Source organism: Hypanus sabinus, chromosome 14, assembly GCF_030144855.1.
Source record: "Hypanus sabinus isolate sHypSab1 chromosome 14, sHypSab1.hap1, whole genome shotgun sequence".
In the NCBI taxonomy this organism is placed as follows: Eukaryota; Metazoa; Chordata; class Chondrichthyes; order Myliobatiformes; family Dasyatidae; genus Hypanus; species Hypanus sabinus.
The window spans coordinates 91016070-91037056 of record NC_082719.1 but is presented as its reverse complement, the minus strand read 5'-3'; the positions used below and the strand labels follow the sequence as shown (position 1 = coordinate 91037056).

The 20987-nt window shown below is 40.5% G+C and overlaps 1 protein-coding gene across 1 annotated transcript in view; it reads left to right on the top strand.

Annotated features, from left to right (window-relative positions):
* nol6 (nucleolar protein 6 (RNA-associated)) overlaps positions 1-20987 on the top strand; it is a 109071-nt gene that overhangs the window by 12588 nt on the left and 75496 nt on the right. Inside the window, exons 3-8 of the mRNA XM_059989613.1 lie at positions 561-677; positions 5238-5417; positions 9109-9277; positions 13972-14106; positions 17753-17916; positions 18775-18895. Of these exons, the coding sequence (XP_059845596.1) occupies positions 561-677; positions 5238-5417; positions 9109-9277; positions 13972-14106; positions 17753-17916; positions 18775-18895 (886 nt within the window). The remainder of the gene's footprint in view (positions 1-560; positions 678-5237; positions 5418-9108; positions 9278-13971; positions 14107-17752; positions 17917-18774; positions 18896-20987) is intronic.

Here is a 20987-nt window from a genome sequence, read left to right as displayed (position 1 = left end):
AGGGCACTCTACACCGGGGAGGGAGAGATTAAAAATATCTGTAAACACACCTGCCAGTTGTGCTGTGCTCATCCTGAGTACTCGCTCTGGGATGCTGTCCGGTCCGTTAGCAGTGGCTTTCCTCAGAGGCTCAGAGTTAGCAACATCGAACCAACCAAGTGATTGAGCTAATCTGGCAGAGAGGCCAGGATGTTGGCGGCACCACAACATTTGGCTTTGAAGTCTATGATGGTTTGCAGCCCTTGCCACAAGTCATGTACGCTATATCTGCTATTCAGATGTATAGGCCTGTATTGTGAGTACTGTATTGGCACTATTATTTTGAGAGTTCATCTTTTTCTTACTAAACTATCCTTTTGTTTTTGATCTGCCAGTGATGAGAACTGGACTGTTTAATGTCATTGTAGCTACATTGAACTATATCTTTTGTGATGAATCTTTGGAAGTGTTGCAAGGTTAGTGAACTCAGAAAGACAAGATCAGTAATAAATTATGATATAATTGAAGCGGTGAATTTATTTTGTGTGCCCTTTGTCCTTAAAATTATTTATCACTTGCAGGTTGAAGAACTTCTAAAAGAAGTAAAATTGAAGGAGAAGAAACGCAAGACAATTGATGCTTTCCTCCATGAAGTGAATGATCTTCTCAAAAAAATACCAAAAACTGAACAAGTTAATGTAGGTATTCAGTACCTTTGTGTTAGGGATGTTAAGTGGACATTAATATTTCTAATTCTATGTTAATGTTTATGGGCATTTATAACTCCTTAGCCGGGGAGAGCATTTTTTCTGCATCTGCTCTGAGCCATTTAAGAGGAGTCGTTGTACTATTCAGAATGGAAAATAGGCCCTTCAACCGACTCGTCCATGTCGTCAGGTTCTTTAACTGAATTAGTCCCATTTGCCTACATTTTACCCACATTTCTTATGCATGGATCTTTCCAAAAGAGAAAAACGGGCTGTATCATTAATCTTACAATTGAGCTTTCTATTTGCGTTCTACAACCTTTAGCACCTGCACGTGGGTGTAAGCTTTTGGTATTCTTTCCTGAGTGCCTCTTCTTCTGTTCTGTTGCATTGTCCCAGAATACTTTTTGAGCAGTTGTAGTGTTTTGTTTTGCAGGCTGTTTCTGGAAAGTACACATGAATATTTGAAATGTTCGATGAATAAAAGCTGGTACTATCTAAAGTAGATACGGCTGGGTAAGAGGAAGTATCTTAATTGAAGGAGGAAGGCATTAGCGCAGGTTTTAAAAATACTGAGAGAGGAATCTGTATAATTAGTTTTTAACCCCATTGCTGAATCTCTTGAACTGCTTCTGCCACAGTAGTGTAATGGCTTTAATCTGAGTAAAAGGTAATATTGTTCTGTCATGTCACGTCTTCACATCTTCTTCCTCTTTGCAGTTTTTGATTTGGTTGATCTTTCCATCCTGTAATTTAAGTAATGAGATATAGTAATGAGATATAGTAATGACATTTGCAAGGCTCCCAATTTTCCTTGAGCCACTGTTTAAAACCTTCTATGCAAACTTCATGAAGGTTTGGGAGGGAGTTCCAATATTTAAACCACTAGAGGCTATGGAAATGACTCCATTTTCAAGTCTGGACGCTCGCTGCATGTCTTGGAGGGGATCTTTCAAGTAGTGATGCACCAAGGCAATTACTCTCTTACCCTGAGTTTGTGGGTTTGCAAGCTGCTTTTGAAGAAGCTGTGGTGGATTGTTACAGTGCATTTTGTTGATCGTGAATTCTGAAGTTATGGTATGCCAGTATAGGGAGTGAATCTTTAGAATGGTGCATGAGATGCAAAGTGATAATGAGTAGGAATCTAACTCTGGAGAGCTGACTCTCTCACCAAATGCCAATTCAGTAGATTTTGAGGTAATTTTTAAAATAATTCATTTTGATAATTCAAATTTCATCATTAATCTTAAGAGTATATGCCAATCTTTGTTCTGTTTTCTGCAAAATGATTAAATATTTTAAATATGGTGCAATTTACTTTCTGCTTTTCAGCCTGAGAATTCATTGCCGTACTCGAAAGGCATTTACCATGTGGGATCTTGTCAAAAGCCTTGCTAAAGTTCATGTAGAAGTGTCTTTAACCATGTTGCCTTTGACAGCTCTTCAAAAGACACAACATCCCAGGCACAAAACCATGCTGACGATCCCTAATCAGATTATGCCTTTCCAAATGCAGATGGATGAATGAATGAATGAAATTTTTATTTTTCTGTCAGTACAAACATAACAAAAAGCATCATTTTCACGATGATTTCATGAGACAAAATTAAAGTTGGGCCCTCAATCCTTTAGCTCCCTGGCCTGTCTGTACAACTTACCTTAAAATTAAATATTTCTGGTAGTTAACCTGTGGCTAAGGAAGATACAAAAGTCTCTGCCAAGGCCCCACTGTTTTCTTCCTCTGCCCCATAACATAATGTGCCTCAAGCTGTCAACACTTCCTCTGTTGTAATATCAATATGTTTCAAGGCTATTTCTTGAATTCAATAGCTTCTGTTACTTTTTCCGTGGAAAATACAGAGGGGAAGTATTCGTATAAGGCTTTGCGAGTCTGTCATGGTTCCACACATAGACAACCACATTGATCCTTAAATAATATATTCTTCCTCTCTCATACTCTTTTGCTTATAATGTACTTGGGGAATCCTTCAGGATTCTCTTTTACCTTATCTTCCAAGGATGTCTTATGTCTGCTTCTTGTGCCCCTGCTTTCCTCCTCAAACGTGTTCCTACATCCCTCATACTCTGCAAGGGACTCACTTGATCCCAGATGCCAATGCTTGATGTATACTGCCTCCTTTTACCTACACATGCCTCGTTTATCCTCTAAAGGCCCTCAATACCTCTTGACAGCCAGGGTTCCATTATTCTGCCAGCCTTGCCCTTCCCTCACACAGGAGCATGTTGGTCCTGAATGCTCCTCATCTGAGTCTTCCATTTATCAGAGGTCCTTTTATTTGTGAACAGCCTTTCTTAATCAACCTTTTGCAACTTGCTGTCTAATGCGATCCAGATTAGCTTTGCCCTGATGTAGGACTTCAGCCTGTGGATCAGTCTTATCATTTTCCATAAATAATTCAAAACTAATAAGATCACCGTCACAGGTCCCAAAGTGCTCCCCCACTGACATGTCAGCCGCTTGTGAGCCTCATTTCCTAACAGGAAGTTGAATGTTGCTTTCTCTCCAGTGTGGTCATTCACATATTGGTTGATAAAATTTCCCTGGGTATATTTACCAAGTTCTGCCCCTTCTAATCCCTTAGTATTATAGCAGCCCCAGTCAATATTCATCATTGTCATTGTGTTAAGTGTTGTATGATGTAGGCAAATACGCTGGCTATGATTGTTCTTGACATACGTTTCTGCAGAAGTGGTTTGCCAATGCCTTCTTCTGGGCACTGTCTTTACAAGTCATTATCAATACTCTTCAGAGATTGTCAGCCTGGTGTAAGTGATCACATAACCAGGACTTGTGATCCGCACCAGTTGCTCAGACAACCATCCGTCACCTGCTCCTGTGGCTTCACGTGACCCTGATCGGGGGCTGATCAGGTGCTACACCTTGCCCAAGGGTGATCTGCAGTCTAGTAGAGGGAAGGAACGCCTTACACCTCCTTTGGAAGGGTCAATATGAGGGAAATTAAAATCACCTGCTACTCCAACGCTACTATTCCCTCAGCTATCTGCAGTTTCCCTCCATACTTCCTCCTCTGAAACCTGCTAACTATTGGGGATCTACGATACAATAGTATCTAATTGATTTTAGTTAAACTTATGGTTTTAAGATGGCTCTACTGAAATTGGGCAACAGCTCACTGGTGGTTCTTAAGGCTAGAAATACGATTGAATGCTTCAGTAATAACACTATTATTGTGGTAAACTATCACTGTAAACAGTGAAGAGGCGAGCGAAGACGAGGGTTGGGCCGCGCAGGTGCGACGCAAAGTTGGAAAGTAGCGTGTTCGCGGAGAAGTGGTCAGAGTAAGGTCGAGGCATGGTTGAGGGGTAAACAGAGATTGAGTTGGAGATGGAGCTGAAGCAAGCGAGTTGAAGAAGAGTTTCTGAGCTTGTCCCCACTAAACTGGGAGCGAGGTTGGACTGATCTAAACGCCGAGCCAATTTGGGAAGGTCGAGTACGGCCTCAGGCTGAGCGGAAGAGTACAGACCCAGAGTGCGGCAGGCCCAGATCCTCGTGTGGGGCATGGCGTGGTGTATGGATGGCTCAGATGGACCAATAAGGCACGGTGTTGGGACTGGAAGCGAGGATCAGGCTGTTTCCGTTCGCTCTTCCGCCATGTTTACTGCTCTGTCCGTGGTGCGGAGGCTGTGAGATTGCTGTGGCTGCTCCAGGCTTCGTATCTGTGAGCCTTATAGTGATTTGCCCCGCTGTGTGATGAACTGAGACTAAGCTATGGGCCCACTCTGGCCGCTCTGGGCTCTAGGTCTATGAACTCAGTGGTTCTGAATGCTGTAGCTTGCTTTTATTGTTGCATGATTTTTGTTTCTTTTCTCTCTCTGCTCATTGGGTGTTAAAAATATTGTTATTTCAAGTTTCTTGCTTTGTTGCTGCCTGTAAGCAGACGAATCTCAGCGTTGTATAATTTATATATTGTACTTTGAACCCTTATTCCTAAACTCTGCAAAAGAACATCACTGGATTTTCCACTGGATTATCCTCTGAACTGTCATGATGCTGTCCCTAATTAAAAAACTTAACTCCTCTCCTTCCTTTCACGTAAATGAAACTTGTGATTGTTTGATATTCTTTAAGCTCTGTGGTATTTAATGGTCTGTGCACTATGACCTTTGTTGTGATACTTTTAGCTATAAGACTAAGGTTAGTCACGGTAGTGTAGCAGTCAGCATGATGCTATTACAGCTCTCAAGTTTGGAGATCAATGCCAGCACCATCTGCAGCTGTTTGTACATTTTCCCTGTGAATCACATGCATTTCCTCCAGCTGCTTTGGTTTCCTCCCACAGCCCAAAGATGGACCGGTTAGTAGATTAATTGGTCGAGTGATTAAGCCTGTGTTAAAAAGGTTGCTGGACAGCACAGCTCGTTGGGCCAGGAGGACTTGTTCCATGTTGTATCTCTAAATTAATAAATAATGGAATATTGTGACCAAACATTAAAGCTATTGCCTTCTGGATAAATCATATGTTGTTGAGAATGGGTTTGTTTTGGTAACTGTTCTTTGTATTTCAACAGATTACGGACCAGACCTGGCTTCCAAAGAATGTTAAAGTTCCTTTCCTTCAAGTACCATACAATGTCAAAGGGAAGTTTCACTTCCTACCCCCAACTTCTGTAAAAGTTATTGGAAGCTATTTACTGGGTACCTGCATCAAGCCATATATCAATGTAGATGTTGCCGTTACAATGCCAGAGGTAAGTTTCTCAGTTTTGGATGATTCAAATTTGATAATTTTGGTTCATAAGGTCATTAAGTTCATTTTCTGCTGCCTATCTCCATGTCTGAGATAAAAAATCTGTAAGTAGAGTTTCTTTGTTTAAGAGTGAACATTCTTTATCAACAGAATCACATTTGGATTTCAGCCCAGAACATCTCTTCGATCTGTGTGTTGTGGATCCTTGAGTGCGATTGGAGTTTTAATCATACTCAACTTCTCAATTTTTCATTTGTTTTTTCTTTTATGTAAGAGGAACTTGTGTGCATGAACTGCCTAAGTTGTAAGCTCTTAGACTTAACACTGCATGTGATCATGTGCACACACAAAGTATACTGCAGATGCTGGGGTCAAAGCAACACGTACAACAAGCTGGAGGAACTCAGCAGGTCGGGCAGCATCCGTGGAAATGAGCAGTTTTGGGCTGAGACCCTTTGTCAGGACTGAAGAGGGAAGGGACAGGGGCCCTATAAAGAAGGTGGGGAGAGGGTGGGAAGGAGAAGGCTGGTAGGTGCCAGATGAAAATCCCCTCCCTGCTTCCCCTCCCTAATCCCTTGATCTTTCCTCTGATTGGTTTTTCACCTGACACCTACCAGCCTTCTCCTTCCCACCCTCCCCCCCCCCCCACCTTCTTTATAGGGCCCCTGCCCCCTCCCTCTTCAGTCCTGGTGAAGGGTCTTGGCCCGAAATGTTGATTGCTCGTTTCCACGGATGCTGCCCGACCTGCTGAGATCATGTGCATCCGGCAAATAGAATCTGATATATAATATGATCTTGCTTAACAAGGCAATGGTAACTGCATTTCGATGTCATGGAAAATGGAAGCCAAATTGATGATAACTGAACATTTGAAAAGTGGTTTGCATTGTGTGTGGAACTTTGTTGGAATTATCTGTACATGATCATTTAGTAACTGCTGCAGCTGGGTTGATGATGCTACAGACGAGATCTTATGCCACTATTAAATCAATTCCTTATTCTCAGCTTTCTATGAAAGATGATAATTGCATCTGTTTTTAGGTTTTCAATTAAGGAGATATTCAAATTGAGCTTCAGAGGTAGCTGTGGTATAACAAACTTGATTTTGTTTCAGCATTCCCCACTGCAGAATCTGAATCAGGTTTGCTATCACTGAGATGCTGTATGTTGTGAGATCTGTTGTTTTGAGGCAGCAGTACAGTGCAATACATAATAAAAATACAGGTGGCCCCCGTTTTTTGAACGTTCGCTTTATGACAACTCGCTGTTACAAAAGACCTACATTAGTACCTGTTTTCGCTAACCAAAGAGGATTTTCGCTTTTACGAAAAAAAGACGCCCGCTTTATACGTGTGTTTACCCCAAGAAAGACTACAATGACCGTGAAACCTTGTGCGCGTAGTTGTTTGTGCATGCGTGTATGTGTGTATGTGCTGATTTTTTTTTCTCCGAATCGACTTTGGCTCGCTGTCTTCCTGATTTTGATAAGTGAAACTACACTGTACATACAATATTTCTACTTTATATAGGATGTATATTTATCATATCATTCCTGCTTTTACTATATGTTAGTGTTATTTTAGGTTTTATGTGTTATTTGGTATGATTTGGTAGGTTATTTTTTGGGTCTGGGAACACCCAAATAAATTAATGGTAATTGCTTCTTTGCTTTATGACATTTCGGTTTACAGACGGTTTCATAGGAATGCTCTACCTTCGGATTGCGGGGGAAACCTGTATAAATGACAATAAGATATACTGTATGTAACCCTCAGAAGTCTAGGGAAGACAATCTCTGCCCCCACCAAACGGGTGAAATTGAGGTGCAAAACCTCCTGTTTGTGTGGATGCTGCGTGTTACCCATTACAAATCAGTGCCATGAAATAACAGACAGTGCACCATATGCAGTTAAACGATTTAGCTTTATAATTCTTGATTTGACTAAAGGGTTAGTAAAGAAAAACAAAAAGGACAATGCCCATTTTAATGAAACAGTCTAATGTGCACATGTTGGAGCTCACGGTTTCCCTTTTTGCCGATCCTCCATCGATTTCCCCGGGCTTTGTCGACTCCCGGCCCCACTCCAAGTCCACTCCTTTCTGGTGTCTATGAACTCTCCTTTCTGACATCTTCTCTCTCCATCTCCCGCCAAACAAAAGCCCCAGATTACCTTGGTGCCAGGCACACAGCACGAAAACAAACTCTCCTCATTGGACGGCTCACATTCCAAAACACCCGTTATCTCTAACCATAACCCAAACACTGCTTCTACAGAAAGACCATTACGTTAGCGGTGAAACCTTTTAGGGTGTTACATAATGATGAGTCTTTTTTGGTACTTGAAGAAAAACAATGAATAGGCCAAAGTCAGCATGATTTCCATAAGGGAAAATCTTGCTTGACGAATCTGTTAGAAGTCTTTGAGGAAATAATAGGCAGGATAGACAAGTGAGAAACTGGCTGTTGTTTACCTAGATTACCTGGGTTCATTTTTTGATCAGAAATCTGATGGCAGAGGGGAAGAAGCTGTTTCTAAAATATTGAGTATGTGTCACTTTTCAGGAACAGCTTCTTCCCCTCTACCGTCAGATTTCTGGGAGACAATGTACCCATGAACATTCCCTCACTACTTTTTCCTCATTTTTTGCACAACTTATTTAATTTAGTTTTATATATACTTGTTATAATTTATAGTTTTTAAAATACTATGTGTTGTAATGTACTGCTGCCTCAAAACAACAAATTTCACGACATATGCCAATGATATGAAACTGGATTCTGATCTTCAGGCTCCTCAACCTCCTCCCTGATGGTAGCGAGATGAAAGAGCATGTCCTGGGTGTTGGGGATCCTTAATGATGGATGCTGCCTTTTTGAGACATAGCCTTTTGAAAACTTTCTCGATGCTATGGAGGCTGGTGCCCATGATGGAGCTGGCCGAGTTTGCAACTTTCAACAGTTTTTTCCGATTCTGTGCTGTGGCCCCTCCATACCAGGTGGTGATACAACCAGTTAGAAACTTCTCTATGGTACTTCTGTAGAAATTTGCTAGAGTCTTTGGTGACATGCCAGATTTCCTCAAACTCCTAATTAAATACTGTATAGCCACTGTCATGCCTTCTTTCCATGAATATGTTATCTTCAGAGATGTTGACAGCCAGGAACTTGAAACTGCTCACACTTTCCACTACTGATCCCTCAATAAGACTATTATGAGATGATGACTTCTAACATAAAACAATATGAATCAGTATGAATAACCGTTTACACATATTTTCCAAGATCCATCAAGTCAGTGAGGGATTGAAATTCACCCTCGCTTCCATGTGCTGAATATGCAGTATGATGGCTGTTCAGTGTTCTAGAGTTTCAGAATTCAGCTGCATTAAGTCTCTGGAGTTAATATTTGGAAGCAGAGTGCAGTTGATAGCCACTATTATTGTTGCCACTTCACCAGATTTGGCGACGATTTAATTTCTACCCAGTTCTATGAATTCCATGTTGTATTGAAGAGAAATGCCGTTCATTGATGTTCCTGGAAGCATTAATTCAGGTTGAAGGCACCATCTGAAGGAATGGTTTGGGTAATCCAGCCAAAGAATTGACCTAAATTGAAGGAAAGCGGAATGATACATTTGAGATTTCATTGACGATGTGTTTTCAAAATTGATCATGAACTTTCTGATTTTAGGAAATGCTGCAAGCAAAGGACAACTTTAACCAGCGTTACCTCAGAAAACGAGCTCTCTACCTGGCTCACATTGCCCATCACTTATCGAAGAACAAGCTCTTTGGATCTGTGAAGTTTGGCTACTTCAATAGCAACCACTTGAAGCCAATCCTGTATCTATCTCCACAAGGTTTGTTTAAAAAAAGATTTGCATTGCAGTGGCAGTTATTAGATTCAAACAAGATGTAGATAATACACAAATAGTCAGCAACTCCATTAAAGGGTGGAATTTGGGGCTTTTCCAATTTATAAAGTTGATAGTCATTCATTTGAAATAAGCCGTCATCTGTTGCAAAATAGAAAGCCTAGGTTAGCTATCCATTTGGAATTGATGTAAAGGTTAAAATGACATTTTCTTTGAGAATGTCTGGTCTCCTTATCTTTCAGATAAATCCACCATGCATTCAGCCTGGAGCTGAGAGACGTTGATAGGTTGCAGTAGCTCAACTGCAGAAGTGGCTTGGAAGTGTAGCTTGACATTTTTTGGAAATACGTTTAGAGTTATTGTATTTTATAGGCTTTTAAATATAATAAAAGCTGTCATAAGGCCAACATTTTCAGGAAATTTCAAAGCATCTGGTGATATGTGCATTACTGGGGAGAAGCACTTAGTGGATAAAGTGCTGTAACTGTTAACGATGATTGATCCGTGTTATTCAGCTTTCACTGTTATTTGGCCTTTGCTACCATTTCTTCTTGAAGACATTGAATGATATTTGTAGAATCAGAGAATTGTACAACATGGAAATGGGTCATTCGTTCCAATTTGTTCATCCTGACCAGTGGACATCCTTCTATGTTAGTCCCATTGCCCAGCACTTGGTCCACATCCCTTGATCCCCAAGTGATTCAACTACTCATTTAAACACTTAAGTGTTGTCGGCAACACTGTCTAAGACAGTGTACTCCAGGGATTAGCCATTCTCTGGGTGAGGAAAGTCTACTCATATCCCCTCTAATTTTCTTTGCTCATACCTTAAACTTGCATCCTTTAGTTTTATAAATACAAGAGGTGCTGCAGATAATGGAAATTCAGAGCAAAACACTCAAAATACTAGAGGAACAGCAGGTCAGGCAGCATCTATGGATAGGAATTTTGTGCCAAGACCTTTCATCAGGACTGGACACAGTCGATGTTTCGTGTGTTCCTCTAGTTTCATTTATCTCTGACACCTGACCCCTACCCCGAACACTCCACGGTGACTATGAACCCCGTACCCACCGATGTGTATACCCACGAGACACCACGCACTCCAAGCCCTACACAGACTCCTCACAACACTCCCATACCGGGTGCCATGCACACGCATGAGGGATTACTGACGCCTAACGGGCTGGCACCTCAAGTCAGGCCGGAGCCAGCACAACCACCGTCACTGATGCAATCACCACCGGCACTGGTGCAATCTCTACTGGTGCTACGTAGATCACAGCGACAGACTTGACCAGCTGATAGACTTAACCTGTAAATATACTTGTAAGAAACTTCACTCCATGGGGACTTTCTTTTAAAACAAAGGGGGGGGTGAATGTGGTGAACTACATATACCTGTCTGGACACACCCCTCTGCTGACTGCTCCTGTGGCTCCTCCCACAGACCCCTGTATAAAGGCGATTGGAGACACTGCTCCTCCCTCAGTCTCCAAGATGTTGTGGTCACTTTGCTGCTAATAAAAGCCTATCGTTCGCCTCCCGTCTCCGAGAGTTATTGATGGTGCATCACTCTGATATAAGGAAAATTTTACTGCAATGTACCCTATCTATACCCCTCATAATTTTATACACCTTAATCATGTCTCCTTTTCACCCCATTTCCTTCAGGGAGAACAGACCTAGCCTCTTGTCTCTTTGTAAATGAACTTATCCATGTTGTAGAATGGTTTCACTGTTCACATCTGTGCATTGGTGCTGTACTATTTGCTTCTAAATGCCAATGGTTATGTTTCCAAAGTAAGTTCAAAGTACTTAACTAGTAAATCTGGAAAGTCTGCAAGATCAGGGAATGCACCTGGAGGAACAAATAGAGCTAATGCTTCAAATCAGTATCTAATGCTTCAGATTTTTGAACAATTCTGGTTAAAGGTATTTGATCTGAAACATTGAGTGTTTTATAGATAAATGGCCTGTTGATTATTCCCAAAACTGTATGCTTTTTATTTGCGTTTTTATTTGGTATTTACATAATTTGTATGCTTTTGTATTGTAAGTGCCGGTTTTCTTTGTTTCAGCCTTAGCTGGCCCTTCTGTTTCTGAATTTGTTGGTGTCAGCCATGTTTGAGTGTGCTGAATATTGCAGATACTTGGAGTGAACAAGACATTCGTATTAAGGACTTTCTACTGATTAGTTCCTGAATATCAAAACGGTGCAAGAATTGGGGGGGGGGGCGGCGGGGGGAATGGAACCAGAAACTAATATTCTGTAAGCGTGCGAGAGATTAGTCACCATCTGTCCAAAAGCTTCAGATGCATATCATTTCAAAACTGCAGAACAAAGTGGGATGATGATGATACCAAAAAGAGATCCAAGTTTAATACTTCATCGAAGCATTTTGTCCATGTAAGTAAAAGAGAGAAAAAAAAATTGTAGATGCTGGAAAAACTCGGCAAGTATGCAAACATAAACCTGCACCTTGCACTTTATGTGGGTCTTGACCATGCCACTCAAAACCTGTGATATTATTATTATGTGACTGTGTGTGTTGGATTGTAACTATATGTGCTAAGTGTGACTGTATGTATTGTGGTTTGTACCTTGGCCAAAGAGGAACAATGTTTCATTTAGCTGTTACATGTGTTTTCGTGAATGACAAACTTGAACATGAAGTCAAACAGCATCTATAGAAGGAGAAACAGCTTGCCTTATCAGAACAGTTCTAATGAAGGACCTTGGATCTGAAGCATTAACCAATGGTGTGTTCCATGGACCTACAACTCAGTGTAACATTAAAAAAAAATCCTACCTCTGACACCTTCCTTATCCTCATTTCCAAGCACCTTAAAAGTATGTCCTCTCGTATTGGCCATTGCCATCCTGGGAAAAAAAGAAGCTGGCAGACCACCCTACCTATGCCTCTTATCATCAAGATGGTGGCGCATTTAGTCACAGTGGCCTCTCTGGGTCTGACAAATGGTGCAAATATTTGTATTGGAAGTATTTCTTGTGATCAAAAGAGTCTGCTAGGCAATGGTAATGAAATACTTTAAGACCAGTTCATTGGTGAGATCGATGACAGAGGAGCTCTGTGGCGGGCCAGGACCTCATGATGCGCTGGTGTCTGTAGCAGCCACCCGGAGAAGAGGTGCTGGAAAGAGCGGAGGTGCAGAGGGCACGTTGGAATCTGTGCTGAGTTGGGGGCTGGCCCCTGCAGGCCAGCTCTTCCTTTGGGTGTTACTCTTCAGTGTTTGTTTCCTGGAAGGTGAGCTGGATTGCATTTGACTGTGGCTGACCCACTGTACGCTTGTTCTTGCAGAAACATGGCTCCAGGACAGTATCCCATGTGCCATCGATCTTCAGTCCATGCCACTCAGGGACTTGCACTAATCTTATTTTGTGACTGTGTTTGCTATGTAATTATATGTGCTATGTGTGAATGTATGTGTGCATTTTGCACTTTGGCCCTAGAGGAACAATGTTTCGTTTAGTTGTATATATGTGTATAGTTGAATGATAATTGAACATGAACTCTTCCTGCTTCCCTTCTTTTTATCTCAGGATTTTCTGTAGCACTTTATCAAAAGATTGTGCTCAAATTTCTGACTAGAGCCTTTAAATGTCTCTGCCTCAGGATGGCTCGGCAAGTCAAATGAAAATGTAAATATAGACAGATGAAAACAAAGATATGGGCAAAAGTTCTGAAGACATCTGTGCCACAGAATAATTCACCACAAGTTGTGTCTCTTGACACTTATGTGAAGAGCAGACTTAATCTCCTAATGACAAAATTAACTGTGTGCTTAGATTGCGAGTAACCCAGTTTCAAATGATTGAAAAATACTTACCCCACCTGCACCTAATAAAGTGGCCACTGAGTGCACATCCACGGTTCTCCGTTGCTGTTCCCCATCCATTTCAAGCTTTGACATGTTGTGCATTTAGAGATGCTCTTCTGTCAGCTTGAAACAGTCTGGCCACTCTCCTCTTGCATCTCTTATTAACAAGTTGTGTTCCACCACAGAACTATTGCGTATTGGAGGGTTTTTTTTGTTTTTCACACCATTCTCTGTAAAGTGTACAGATCCTTGAGTATGTAACTTCCAGGAGATCACCAGTTTCTGAGATACTCAAACCACCCCATCAGGCATCAACAAGTATTCTACAGTCTCATCACATTTCTTCCTGATTCTGATGTTTGGTCTGGACAACAACTGAATTTATTGAACACGTCTGCATGCTTTTGTGCATTGAGTTGCTGCCTCATGATTGGCTGATTAGATATTTGCATTAACGAGCAGGTATATAGGTGTATCTAATAAAGTGGCTATTGGGTGTAGTTGTCAGTTCCTTAGTAAATTATAATTGTGTAAAATGTGCTGTTATATATTAGAGCCTCCTGGAATGTAGTCACTTGACTAAAATTAACAAAGTTGTGGTAGTTATAAATTTGATCTGAGGATATGGCCAACCTCTAGGGTGACATTTATTGAACTAATCTAAATAATCAAGGAAAAATCCAATTGTGCTCCATGCTTTAAGTTTGAGTAGAGAATTGAGAGAATTTTCAGGGCAATCTTGTGGAAGCTCTAGGTTTTGCTGTTTTTAAAAAAATGCTTCACATATTTATTTTTAAGAAAAGGACTTTTACACAGTTCACTTGTGATTCCAGGTAAAGATGAGAAACTGGTCACTGTGAGGATCCATCCATGTGCACCTGCTTCTTTCTTCAAGCTCTCTCGGTTTCATCCCAGCAGAAGCAACATCCGTGTGTCCTGGTTTCTGGAACAAAAGGCTGCTCAAGGAGGTTTGCATTGTGACTTTTACCATGTCTTCTTTTCAGTATAGTGTTTCATGTAGTAATGACAGCAGCTTCACACCTCCTAGTTGTTGTTAATTTTTTTAAAGTTGCAAAACAGATTTGATTCTGACAAGGCAAAGGTTGATGAACACATTTCCCACCATGGATGAAAAATGCTAGGTAAAATTTGTTGAACAAGGGTAAACTTTATTCCCTATGTACTTTTACATGTAACAGGAATTTGCTGTGGTGTGTTGGCGTGACATGCAACGAGAAAACAACTTTCAACAATTACAAAGAATAAGGAATTATGAAAGAATAAAGTACTTATGTACCAGCATGTATTTACAATTTAAACAGCATTATTATAAAAAAGTGGTTTAAAGTATTTACAATGCAGTGTAGTGATCCAGCTTTGAGTGTTGAAAGGTTACAAGTTATCATTGAGAGTGAATGATGAAGTAGATGATCTTTAGAGGCATTAGATAAAATAGAAAAAGAAACATGGCTATAAGAAAAACAGGGAGATTTCCCAACATTGTGAGGAATGATTATCCAAAGTGTAAGATGTCAGAGCAACCAAACAGCTGTAAAAACAATTTTTAAATCTTACATGTTTGTCAGCTATGTCAGAGCTGACACTGAATTAGCAATAACATAGATTGTCAAGTTTAGAATGTATGAATGAAAGAATGAGTCGCAAACATAAAAAGTAAAATACAGTAGCTGTTACTTAATTTTGACTCTGTCGAATGGCTGGTGTGAATTCAAATTGTACTTCAGGTTCACGTTGAGGCGACACTTCAAGTTTAAGATATTGTCAGATGAAGCATTGAATAAATGAATGAGTGTTATGTTTGTACCACTGAAATAAGTTAATTTCATTCAAAAAAAAGCATTGTGTTGAAGATTGACTGCACATTAGCAGTGAATTTGTAGCTATTATAAATAGCAACTTCAGAAACACTTTAGCCATTGCCACCAATTTAATTATCAGTCATCTCTGTTGCTGTGTTAAGGCTTTTTTTTTAGTAAGTTCTCTAAAAAGCTGTGAAATTTATTGCCATATACAGCTTTGGAGGCCAAATTTTTGGACATTTTTAAAGTGGATGTTGATAGTTTCATGATTAATAAGGGTGTCAAAGGTTATGGGGAGAGGCAGGAAAATGAGATTGAGAGGGATAATAAATTAACCTAATTCTGCTCCCAAGTCTTATGAATTAATCATCTGCAAACAAAAAGAAATGGAGAAAAATAATTTGAAATGACAGATATTCTCAGTGGAAGGTAACTTTACTGGTCCTCAAATAGGGGTCTGATGCCTTGATTGTTATTCCATCCTGATGCTACCAGTTCAATATATTGACTAGACAGTCCCAAATATATTATTCTCTGGTTGAATGGATCAGATGTGGCTAAAGGTCTTGAGTGGTCCAAGCACTTAAAGCTGGGCTACACTACTTAAAGCCAGTCAGTATTTCTTAGAAGGAAATGCCTTCTTATTGCAGGAAGTTTACCACTGAGCATTCTTCCTGTGACTGCATGGGTTTCCTCCGGGTGCTCTGGCTTCATCCCACATCCAAAGATGTATGAATTAGTACTCCCAACAAGTACTTACAAATACTGAGGCTACTGCACGATGGCCTGTCAGCTGCAGTACTCAGCGACAGTGAAGTACTCTTCACTGTCAAGGCGGTGTCAAACATTGCGTCCATCATCTTTATTGCTGTCATCCTTCACCTCATTGGCCAAGACCTGCTACAGGGAATCCTAATCATGTAAGGAACGGACAACAGGTCTTTCAGCCTCAACTGGTTCAAGGCCAAATACAAGGTCAGCATCACCACTAATACAGAGCTCCAGTGTGTGGATGACAGCCCAATTGTATCACTCTCTGAAGAGGACCTGCAGTGTATCCTTAATGCCTTTGCTAAGGCACGTAGAGTTCTGGATCTTGTTTTAAATATTAAAATGACAGAGGTCCTATATCAGCTGCCACCCAATCAGCCATTTATCCAGCCCTCCATAAAAGTTGATGATATCGCCTTTGAAACTGTAGACCACTTTCCCTACTTTGGCATCATTCTCTCCTCAAGTGCAGATCTCGACTCAGAGATCAACCACCATAGAGTAGTCTAATGGAGCCTATGCAAGATTAAGGGAAAGAATCTTTGAAGACTGCAACCTACAGGTCCAAACAAAAGTTTTGGTCTATCAAGCAGTCATTCTTCCTACATGGAGTTGAATCATGGACCACTGATAGTAGACACCTGAAAGCCCTAGAACATAAGACCAGAAGATATAGCAGCAGAAGTAGGCCATTCGGCCCATCAAGTCTGCTCTGCCATTCAATCATGGCTGATCTAATTCTTCCAGTCATCCCCACTCCCCTGCTTTCACCCCATAACCTTTGATGCCCTGGCTAATCAAGAACCTATCTATCTTTGCCTTAAATACACCCAATGACTTTGACTCCACAACCGCTCGCGGCAACTAATCGCACAGATTTACCACCCTCTGACTAAAGTAATTTCTCCCCATCTCAGTTCTAAAAAGTTGTCCTTTAATGTGAAGTTGTGCCCTCTTGTCGTAGAATCCCCTTCCATGGGAAATAATTTTGTCATATCTAATCTGTTCAGGCCTGTTAACATTTGGAACGTTTCTATGAGATTCCCCCTCATTCTCCTGAAGTCCAGGGAATACAGCCCAAGAGCTGCCGGACGTTCCTCATATGGTAAACCTTACGAAAGATTTTGAGGGTCAGCTGGAAGGACAGATGCACTAACATCAGTATACTGGAAGGAGCCAACATGAGCAGCATCTCCAGCATGATAAAGTAGCACCAACTCCGATGGATAGGTCATGTCATTCAGATGCCTAACTCGCGTCTCCCTAAATAGATCCTTTACTCCCAGCTGAAAGAAGGTCACTGAGCATTTAGTGGGCAAAGGAAACACTTCAAAGATAACATCAAAATCAGGCTGAATAAATTCAACATAACGTCTAAAAACTGGGAAGACATTGCACTCAGTAGATTCACCAGGAGGAATCTGTTCAAGAGAGCTACATGAGAACGACCTCTGCTGTTTCGCAGGAAACAATTGGTGACTGTAAAAGGAATGAATGAACAATGAAAAGACCCAACCACTAATCACAGACATCTACCTGGCAGTGATTATCATCTTCTATAGCCACCAGAACACCCACTGATAGATAACCCCTTAGGAGATCATACTCGACTCAAGTGATTGCCCTACACTAATTGGTCACATGGGTATGATAGGGTGGGACGGCTTCTTGGGCCAGACGGAGCGATTACTGTGAGATTTCTGGCAGAAATCACCCAGGGGAAACTGTCAAGGATCACACTGTCTGTTAGTATCAACTGAACATAATTACTGCTTCAATACTAGTGGTGTTAGCCAGAAGAGTATGTTGACATTGATGCCCCTTATCTTACCAGTGGAACTGAAGGATTTTGCAAAAGCAACATTGGTAGTATCTCTTCAATGCTTTGAATTGTCTGCTATGAGTTGTCCATATTTTAGGAATATGCCAATCAGTGCAGCCTGGTAGACACTTTTTTGTGCTGGGTTTAAAGTCTTCACATTCACTCTTCATTCGATTATATTGACATCATTTATATTTTCAGGAAATGATGAACCTCCTACACCACATTATAATAACAGCATCCTCCTTGACTTGGTGATGGAACAGCATCTGAATTTCCTCTTCAATAGTGCCACTGATTTCCCGGGAATGAAGGATGGAATTGGACTTCTTAAAGTATGGCTTCTTCAGAGGGAATTTAACAAGGTATGATATTACACTTCAGTGCACCTGGACGAACTGTCAATGTTAAACATCCAGTATCCATTATGATTTTTAAAATTCTTTTTAAAATAGATTTGCAGTTTTCATTTAAATATAAAACAATGATTGACAGAATTGATTTTTAATGACCTGAAGATCATAATTGAAAACTTTGCGATCAGAACAGTTTTGAAATAAGTAATATGCAAGAAGTTCTAAAGTAATCTAATACAGCACCATTTATCTAAATGTTTCATGAAGTACAGGACAAGAAATATTGTAATCAATACAGAATAGATTTCTCCTTCCAGTGAACAAATTCTCCCTCTCCATTTCTCTGTTCCCCACTGTGACCTTTTACTTCTTCTCACCAGCCTGTCACCTACCCCTGAGTCCCCTCCTCTCTCCCTTTCTCCTATGGTTCACTCTTCTCTCCTATCAGATTCCTTCCTATCCAGCCCTTTATCTTTCATATCCACCTGGCATTCTATCTATCCTTTTCCTCCTCTCACCTTTTTATTTTGGCGTCTTCCCCCTTCCTTTCCAGTCCTGAGGTAGGGTCTTGGTCCGAAACGTCAACTGTTTATTCATTTCAATAGATGCTGCCTGACCTGCTGAGTTCCTCCAGTATTTTGTGTGTGTTGCTTTGGATTTTCAGCATCTGCAGACTTGCTCGTGTTTGTAATCCATATGGATTGTGCTTTAAATCTGAAGCCACTGAGGAATAAACAGTACCAAAGCCTTACCTAATCCTCTTGAGCATTTTATTTTACCATGATTTAATGATGCTCATACCTATAAAATATGCAGTTTAATGTTTAATTCAAATGCATAAAGAAAACTTTCTTTCTTGCTCTCAAGGGCTATGGCTGTTTTAATGGATTTCTAGCTTCAATGCTGGTGGCATATTTGCTTTTGAAACGTAAACTAAACAAAATGATGAGTGGGTACCAGGTACTGCGGAACGTCCTTCAGTTTTTAGGTGAGTTAAAGCTGCAACTTTTTTGAATTCTACAGAAAAGATTAAGTTTTGTTGGACTCAATCAACATGTGACGCTCTCAATTTCTTAAGATATTAATTAAAAAAATGTTAGCTTAGTTATACATTTTCTTATCTCTGTAATACACTGTTTATTTTTAGCTTAGTTTCTCAATGGTTTATTCTCTGCACGTACAGTTGGCACGTAGTCTTAAATAGTAAACAAGCTAATTTCAGTAATATAGAACTTAGCACAATTACCATAACCTTTGATTCTCAGTTGTCTGTATGGAGTTGGAATGAATCAGTGATAGCTAGTTGGTGTTTTGGGAACAGTGAAATAGGGCTGGTGATTTAGGACCACAAACCAGTGCCACTATTTAGTAGATTATGAAATGCTTAAACTCAATGTACAAACCTCATTTCCAGAAAAGTTGTGATATTTTCCAAAATGCAATTAAAACAAAAATCTGTGATGCGTTAATTCACATGAACCCTTATTTAACTGACAAAAATACAAAGAAAAGATTTTCAATAGTTTTACTGACCAACTTAATTGTATTTTGTAAATATACACAAATTTAGAATTTGCTGGCTGCAACACACCCAACAAAAGTTGGGACAGAGTTAAAATAAGATTGAAAAGTGCACAGAATATTCAAGTAGCACTGGTTTGGAAGACTCCACGTTAAGCAGGCTAATTGATAGCAGGTGAGGTATCATGACTGGGTATAAAATTAGCGTCCATCAAAGGCTCAGTCTTTGCAAGCAAGGATGGGTCGTGGCTCACCCCTTTGCGCCAAAATTCGTGAGAGAATTGTTAGTCAGTTCAAAAGGAACATTTCCCAACGCAAGATTGCAGAGAATTGAGGTCTTTCAACATCTACAGTACATAATATTGTGAAAAGATTCAGAGAATTCAGAGACATCTCAGTGCGTAAAGGGCAAGGTCGGAAACCCCTGTTGAATGCGCGTGATCTTCGAGCCCTCAGACGGCATTGCCTAAGAAACCGTCATGCTACTGTGACAATTATAGCCAATTATAGGCTTGGGGGTACTTTGGAAAACCATTGTCACTTAACACAGTCTGTCACTGCATCCAGAAATGCGACTTGAAACTGTATTACGCAAGGAGGAAGCCATACATCAACTCTATGCAGAAACGCCGGTGAGTTCTCTGGGCCCAAGCTCATCTCAGATGGACCGAAAGACTGGGGAACCGTGTGCTGTGGTCAGATGAGTCCACATTTCAGCTAGTTTTCGGAAAAAACGGGCGTCGAGTTCTCCGTGCCAAAGGTGAAATCGACCATCCTGATTGTTATCAGCGAAAGGTGCAAAAGCCAGTATCTGTGATGGTATTGGGGTGCATCAGTGCCCACAGCATGGATGAGTTGCATGTATATGAAGGTACCATTGACTCTGAGGCGTATATTAGGATTTTAGAGAGACATATGTTGCCATCAAGGCGACGGCTCTTCCCGGGATTGTCAGCAAGACAATGCCAGACCACATTCTGCTTGGGCTACAACAGCGTAGCTTTGTAGACACAGAGTACGTGTTCTTGACTGGCCTGCTGCCAGTCCAGATCTATCTCCTATTGAAAATGTATGGCGCATCATGAAGAGGAGAATCAGACAATGGAGACCACGGACTGTTCAGCAGCTGAAGTCTTATATCAAGCAAGAATGGACAAAATTTCCAATTGCAAATCTACTACTATTAGTACCCTCAGTTCCAAAATGATTAAAAAGTGTTATTAAAAGGAAAGGAGATGTAACACAATGGTAAACATGCCTCTGTCCCAACTTTTGTTGAGTGTGTTGCAGCCATCAAATTCTAAATTTGTGTATATTTACAAAATACAATTAAGTTGGTCAGTAAAACTATTGAAAATCTTTTCTTTGTACTTTTGTCAGTTAAATAAGGGTTCACGTGAATTAACATATCACAGATTTTTGTTTTTATTGCATTTTGGAAAATATCCCAACCTTTCTGGAAATGGGGTTTGTAATTTACCCATCTTCCATTTGTATTGCTTGGTGATTGACCAATAAACAAAGCAGTATCTCTGCTTTAAAGTTTTTTAATCATGTCC